The following is an 8,267-nucleotide window of genomic DNA, read 5'->3' on the forward strand; positions in this document are numbered from 1 at the left end:
AGGGTCTCTGTGCATGCGCAGTAGTCTAGTTTTAGCACAGGGTCTCTGTGCATGCGCAGTAGTCTAGTTTTAGCAAATGGACCTGGGTCCATAAAGTGAGAAGTATGAGACACAGAGAATATGGTTGTCCCTAATCCGAACTCTCCGTGTTTGGAGCCACATGCTGATTCTGCCTTCCATCAGCCGCCATTTCACCCGTTCAGGCTGGAGGCTGCTGTTCAGATCCATCAGCACCATCACATTAATATATCAAGTGGCCGCTGGTCTACAGCACCGTACACATACACACTTGGGAAGCAGAGACTGTTGAATGTTTGCTAAATACCTCTAATTCTAGGTGCATTTAGTATCAATTCTTAGAGAAATACATTTCTGTTTATTACACACCAAAGCATTCTTAGAACAGCTATAAAATCAAACACATGTTTTCAGGCAACATTAAACTAAGAAATAAAATATTCAACTCAAGAATCACTGACTTGCTAGGAAGTGGAAAAATCCCCTTCCTACCTGACCTATCTCACAATCTCTCAGCTGGGTTACCTTCTGCTGAGGAGGTCTGAATAAAATGGCGTCTGAAAGACATTTCTTTCCTCTTTTATCTCGCTTAAGTCAACCTGCATTGGCTTTAAAACAACTTAGAAGGCATAGCAAAACTCTACTGATTGGAAGTGCAATTTAACAGCAAGTGCATTTAACAGCATTCAGCTCTACCCAGCAACTTCATATTCTCACCACTGAGAGTTACAGAATCATTTCCAACACTCCACTAATATCACATTAATTACTGAAAATTTGCAACAATAGACTTGGAAATATTACAGGAATATTATAGTTTTAATATTGTATCTTAAAAGAAAATGTCTCCTTGTATTACTCAAGTCATGGGAAGCAAATAGGCCAAATAAAACACCAAATATAAAATCTGTAGGAAAAAAAAAGAAAAAAAAACATGTTTACTATACTAAGATAACTGGTAAGTTACAAAAAAAAATAACTTCAGGGTGGGCAGTGGTGGCACACGCCTTTAATCCCAGCACTTGGGAGGCAGAGGCAGGTGGATCTCTGTGGGTTTGACGTAAACCTGCTAGAGCAAGTTCCAGGTCAGCCAGGGCTACACAGAGAAACCCTATCTCAAAAAAAAAAAAACAACAACAAAAAAAAAACAACCCAAAAACCTGCCAACTAAGATGTTCTATGATATTCTATGTGGGTAGGGGTGTGGAAAGAAAGAATTCTCACACAAATTAAAAAACATTTTGTACTGGAAGCACCCTTTTCTGAGAAATGATTGCAAAGTACCTACCAATACTTATCAAAGATCCCCACTCTTCAGTTTCACAGGCACACACTTTACTATAATAGACCGTGACACACACAACGGGAAAACACGACTTGAATTTTAATAACAGGACTTAGAGAACTGCCTATTACCATCAATTGAAGTATCGCCTTAAATGGGATAGCACACAGTCATGAAACAGGGTAGATCTATATCAAAAGATACCCATCTGCTTTTGAGAAACAGTGTACAAACTATGATTCTCTTTATATATCATTTTGAACTGGCGAGTATTAGAGCTAGAAGCCCATTTACAGTAGGCATGTGGTGGGCAGGGTAGTTATAAAAAGGAAACAGGAGGAAATGCCATGGTACTGAAACCACTCGTTGTTTTCATACTACTGGTGCTGGAGATGGCTCAAAGGTTAAGAGCACTTCCTGATCTGGCAGAGGAAATGAGTTGGCCTCTGGTAGGGGACCCAGCACACCATATGGTGGCTCACAACCATCTGTAACCCCAGTGTGAGGGGATCCAACAAGCACAGACATAAATTCATGCAAACATTCATCCACTAAAGTAAATAAATCTTCTTTGGTTTGCTTACATGTATGTGAACCCCATATATGCCTGGTGCCCACTGGGGTCAGAAGAGGGTGTTGTTTTGGATGGTGGTGAGCCACCATATGGGCACTGGGAACTGAACTCGGGTCCGAGTCGTAGACACCTACTCAGGTTACACAACTGTGTAGAACTGACTAAACACAAGTGAGAAACCTGGATAGGATTAGAGAACAATGGTCATGGAACCTCACAGCTCTGTAAGCTGTTATCAGTCAAGGTGGGGAAAGCAGCCAAAGGATTTCAACTAAATCATTTCTTAAAGGTGGAATCTACAACTACCTCAAAACAAAAAGCAAGGGCCAAAGCAGCATCCTGTAAGCTTCTAAATGCCCCCAGTACTGGGTGTTTGTCTAGCACAAGAGTCCATGGAAGCTGAGAAGAGGGAGCTGTCTCTACAAAAGGCTCAGGAGGCCTAGGGAGATGATCTAGCAGGTAAGGCATTTGCTGTGCAAATGAAGACCAGAGCTCGGATGCCCAGATTCCATATAAATGACAGGAGGACCAGCCAGCCTTCGAGGGCAGACACAGAGTCCTCACAGAGCAGGCTGGCTAACAGAGCAGAGGCTGTATGTGCACATGCACACAGAAACCCAAACCCTAACCCTAGGGTCAAGACAGAGACGCAGACTTACCTTTGTCAATTTAGGTATTTTTTAATTACATTTTTATTTTGCATGAATGTATGGGCGGCACACGTGGAGGCCACAGTACAAGCTGCAGGAGCTGTTCTCTCCTACCAGACATGTCTCCAGATCAAACTCAGGTTGTCTTGACAGCAAGCATCTCTACCAGTGAGCCATCTTACTGACTCCAAATAGGCACTTTTAAAGTTAAAAAATAATTAAAAATTCAAAGCTAATTTAGATTGACCAAATGTGTATTTACACAAAATACTATCTAGTCATAAAAAAAAAAAAACAACCCAAAACCCTAAAATCCAGCAGCACGAGAAATGGAGGACATTTAGTGGAATAGCAAGAAACTATGCTGCACATTCTCACCCATATCAGAAACCAAGTCGATCTCCTCGAGAGAGGTAGACCAGGGTGACCAGAGGCTAGAAAAGGAAGGATGAGGGATGAAGGATGAAGTTTTAGAAAGGAGGATGCTTTAAAACACCCTGTAGCAATGGGGGGATAATTAGAGTTTATAACTCACTATATTTTATAATGAACCAGAAAAGTTTGTACAACATCTGTTTAAGGAGAAATAATCTGATTTGGAGAATATATATATATATATATATATTGAACTATAAAATGGTACCCTACAAATATATGTAATTATGTGCCAACATGCCTTTTGTTTTGTTTTGTTTTTCTAAGAAACAAGCTCTTGCTCAAACTAGGATTGTGCCCTAGCTGACCTTGAACCCCCATTCCTTCTGCATCAGTCTCCCAAGTGCTGGCATTACAACTGTGTACCACACACCTGTTAAGTTTTATGTGTTTGTGGTATGTGAGGATGTGCTTGTACATTTGTGGGTAGGTCAGAGGTCAATTTCAAGTGTCCATTAGGAGCCTTCCATTTTGTTTATTGAGACAGGGTCTTTTACTGGGACAGGGGACTTGCTGATTATGTTAGGCTGACTAGCCAGTGAGCCCAGGGACCCCTCTGTCTTTGCTTCTCCAAGGGATGGAGAAGAGATTTTATGTGTATGGGTGTTTTGCCTGCATGTATTTCTATATACCATGTGCGTGCTTGATGACCATGGAGGCCAGAAGAGGGTAGGATTCCATGAAACTGAAGTTACAACAGTTGTGTGCCAACATGTGGGTGCTGGGACTCATACCTGGGTCCTCTGAAGAGCAGCCAGTGTTCTTTAACCACTGAGTCATCTCTCTAGCCCCCATTATCCCCATCCTACCCCTCAAACTCATGTCCTCGTGCACTTTATCAGCTTCCTAGTCTGGTAAAGTGTACTCTTGGCTGCTATAACTTAAAGGCATGCTCACTGAAGAGACTGGCAACCCATCTTCCCCATGCTGCTGCTCAGCACACTCCCTCAAGATCTTAACAAATCAAAACCTTGATTTGTACTATTATTAGAACTTCAAATACAAAATTCCTAGTTGATCATTGTCTGTTTGCAAAGAAGTGTAACATCATGCTGATTAATAAGCTGATGAGGGATATAAGAAAAAAAGGTTAAACCTCTTGCTTACATTAAAAATCCTATTATCATAATCAGCTAGGGTTTTCTTTTTCAGTGCTCTTTATTTTTGGTCCTACACAAACATGGGTAATTTAACAAGGCTAGAGCAAGGGTTTGTAAACTTCTCTTAAAGGGATATATGACAAATATTTAGGCTTTCTGAAACAAACCTGGTCTCGGCTGCATCCACTGAACTGTGCCATTTTCTCTCTGAATTCTACCCACCTAGAGCACCAATTAGTCATGGTTTGAAGAAGAATTACAAATCTGACCTGAAAACTCCAATTCTTTGATTTGTAACTGGAAACAGAATACAAAGGAACCAGAGTCCAGGCTCTGGTTTTGCAAACCCGTGTGACAGCCATACTCTCCTCACTCTTCCCCGTTTGTGTGGCAAAACAAATGGGAAAGGAATGGAGAGCCTTTAAGCATTCTTTTCTAGTCTGGAAATTCCATGGCATGTACAACTATAAAAGCTATCGAGTCAGGGCTAGATATGGCTCAAAGGTTAAGAGTACTGGCTGCTCTTCCAAAGGTCCTGAGTTCAATTCCCAGCAACCACATGGTTGCTATAGTGGAATCTGATGTCCCCTCTTCTGGCATAAATGCATACATGCAGATAAAGAACTCATATACATAAAATAAATAAATCTTAAAAATAAAAGCTATTGAGTCACCTCTGTCATTATTAGTATCCTACACTCAAGACAACAATCTATAGCACAGTTTGAATACCAAAACCTTAGAACATTTACTGTCACTCTTAAAGAAAATACATTGGGGAAATCTATTATTTTATTTGAACCAAAATTTTTTATTTTCCAAACCACTAGGTTTTAAATCTGTGAAAGCTCAGAATTCCTGACTCAGCCTTGTTCATCTAAAACAAAACAAAACAAAACAAAACAAAACAAAACAAAACACAACATTATGTATCTTTACAAGCTACTAAGTCAGGGCGTGGCTATCGAGACAGCCTCTCATCAGCCTTCCATATGCACAGCCGTATACTTCCTGAGCAACAGTCACCACAATCCCAAAGGTTTTGCTGTATTTTAACAACTACAGCTTTGACATCACAGTCACCAAGAACGCACAGGCCAGAATTCTGCGTTGAGAAGACTGCTCTATTTTATTCACTTTAGCTAAATGAATGTGTTTGAATACATAATCAAAATGTGGACTACAGCCCTGCTGATCACCACATTACTGCTATGCTAAACCACAAAGTAAATACTCAGGATGGCAGAGACCATAGCAAATATAGAGCAAGGCTTTTTTAATGAATCATTTCATTGATGTTTGAATACCAGCAAAGTAAACAATCCCCCCTTGCCATTTTAAAGGTACTTTCCATTAATACAATAGCTTCTGCTCAAATATGCAAAGATCAGAAAAGCTAAAACAACTTACATTTAAAGTAATAGTTCTATAGCCTTTAACGTAACAATTAAAAGGTGTCTTATCAAGATTATTTGAGGCTAAAAATCTATTTCAGGAACTAAAAGCTTTTTTTAAAAAAAAATTAAGTATACAGTGGTCTGCCTGCATGTATGTTTTCATGCCAGAAGAGGGCAGTAGATCTCATTATAGATGGTTGTGAGCCACCATGTGGTTGCAAGGAATTGAACTTGGGACCTCTAAAGAACAAATAGCCAGTGGTCTCAACCTCTGAGCAATCTCTTCAGTTCCTAAAAGCTTTTTTAAAATGTTCAAAACTGCTGGGACGTGGTGGTGCACAACTTTAATCGCAGAGGCAGATGGATCTATGTGAGTTTGAGGCCAGCCTGGTCTACAGAGTGAGTTCCAGGACAGGCAACAAAGCTACACAAAGAAACTTTGTCTCAAAAACAAACAAACAAGCAAGCAAAAAAGCTCAAAACTGATCTGACAGAAAAGCTTTCCAAATAGCTGGCTATTCTCAATTATGTTAGCCCAACAGAACTCGTAACATATACGGTACAAACCTGAGAACCTGGGAATGTAGACGGCCATGCTGCATGCAAAGTGCCTGTCCTTCTAACCTAACAGCTTTCTGGGGGGGGGGGGGACTAAGGGACGAGGGTGCATAGCTGATGGAAGGCAATTAAGCGAGTGATGAAGCAACTGCCAGATAATTTCACCTACTTGAATACAAAGACCATTTTCACTAGCAGAGCAGGAAAAAATGGGTTCCCTCGGCTACCAACACTGGCACAGCATACCTCTGTGTGTGCCAAGTGATGTCAAGGGCTTCTGAATCTTTACACATACTAAGTCTAAAACAACTAAATCCACAAATAGAGAAAAGGATAGAGCCTCAATTCTTACTGGGAAACCTTTTCTATAAAGCAATAAAACTGTTCCTTTTAGAAGATATATATATATATCTTCTATATAAGGGAGACTGGAGAGATGGCTCAGCAGTTAAGAGCAGTGGGCAATCTTCCAGAGGATCCAGGTTCTATTCTTGGCACACACATGATGGCCCACAACCATATCTACCTCCAGTCTTAGGGGATCCAATGCCCTCTTCCGGTTTCCAGTGGTACCAGGTACACACATGGTGTACACATACAGGCAAAAACACTCATACATATAAAATAGTTAAAAAAAATACAAGGATTTCAAAATATGGATTTCAGTTGGAAGACACTTTCCTGTCATACATGTGATCCTAGGTTTGATTTCCAGAACAGCAAAGTAAATAAATTTAAAAAGTAAAAACTAAACAAAAAAAAAAAAACCAACAAAAACAAAACTCAAGAGCATAAAAACAGGGAGCAGAAAGCGGCAACGTACAAGAAACTAAAGGGAAATCTCTCCATTTCCAAACCAAAATACAGCAGTATTTTAAAGACGTCCGTGAGTGCTATCAAAATACCTTCCAGGAATGCCCCAAGGCATGTTTAGTCTTTGAATGGTGCTCTTACTAATCAATACAGGAAAATAAGGCAAAGAGTCTCCTCAACACAATTCCCTCCCATAAAGATCACTGATTTCTTTAAACCATTCTGGGTCTAGATCCAGAGACCAGATTTTGGAAACTGGTGGCTGGTGCAGAATCACTTCTAAGCTATCCACACACACGAAGATTCGCTCCACTTCGTAACTAAAACCATGAGGGCCAATGACACGAGGAGACATATTAGCTCTGGTAGCAGCTCCTTGGCTAGCCCTACTCACCTGAATGGCTGCAAAGGCCAGTGCTGCCCAGATCACATGCATCAGGATCTCTTGTAGCTTCTTCACAACCAGAGCCTCACATCCCTGCAACAGACAGCTCGTTAGACCTATTCCTAAAGACACATTCCTACTTACTGACAGCAACGGAAATGAAACGACTGATGATCAGAGCAACCTATAATGCACAATCAAAGCAAACTAAAATATTTATAGTGAAACAAAATGCCATGACAGACAGTCAAGTAAAAAGACTGAAAAGAAGCTGAGGACAGTGACTAGATAGTGAAAAACAGTTCAAACTCACCTCGGCGTAGAGGTCAGAGGGGTTGGCCAGGCTGCCGTTGCAGCTTTTGGCAGTCTCTTTACAGCAGCTAAGAGGAACACTCTGGTTTTTTGTTTCTTTGAACCAATCTGTATTTTCCCAGTCTGAATAGTTATGAATTCCACAGCAGTGCAACTGGTAAGAGAGAGAGTCCTTAGGTAACGCCGGTGTCTGTGTGGAGCTCTGAACTCCAGAGCAGCGCTCTCAGCAGAGCTTCTGCAGTGAAGAACACGCTACATCTGCACAGTCACCCGAGGATGAACTGAGCACTTAGAAGTGGTTAGTGTGACCGAAGAAGAGGGCAGAAGGAGGATGCGCAGGACGGGAAATGATGGATCAAGATGCACGATGTCAAAGACACACAGAGTAAAAAGAAGGAAAAAAAACTTTTTTAAAGATTCTGTGTATGTGTGTGGATATGGGCATACAAGTGCAGGGAACTATGGAAGCCAGGTGTCAGATGCCTGGGACAGGAGTTAGGGGTGGTTGGAAGCTGTTCCCATGAGTGTAGGGAACCAAACTCAGGTTCTCTGCAAAACAGGACGTGATCCTAATCATCTGAACCATCTCTGAACCAACTGAATCATCTCTCAGTCTCCAAATACTCACACCTTCACATGTTAAAATATGTTAAAAAAAAAACAGCTTTGAGTTAAATATCACTTCCAATGGCAAAATGCTTAAGTTTTATTTGAAATGTGTGTGAATATATATATATATA

General features: G+C 40.8%; 1 protein-coding gene across 1 annotated transcript in view; it reads right to left on the reverse strand.

Annotated features, from left to right (window-relative positions):
* Positions 1 to 8,267, reverse strand: part of Tspan3 (tetraspanin 3) — a 25,680-nt gene that overhangs the window by 1,951 nt on the left and 15,462 nt on the right. Inside the window, exons 5-6 of the mRNA XM_005347397.2 lie at positions 7,529 to 7,681; positions 7,225 to 7,308 (exon numbers count right to left, since the gene is read on the reverse strand). Coding sequence (XP_005347454.1) covers positions 7,225 to 7,308; positions 7,529 to 7,681 — 237 coding nt within the window. The remainder of the gene's footprint in view (positions 1 to 7,224; positions 7,309 to 7,528; positions 7,682 to 8,267) is intronic.

Source organism: Microtus ochrogaster, chromosome 5, assembly GCF_000317375.1.
Source record: "Microtus ochrogaster isolate Prairie Vole_2 chromosome 5, MicOch1.0, whole genome shotgun sequence".
Lineage (NCBI taxonomy): Eukaryota > Metazoa > Chordata > Mammalia > Rodentia > Cricetidae > Microtus > Microtus ochrogaster.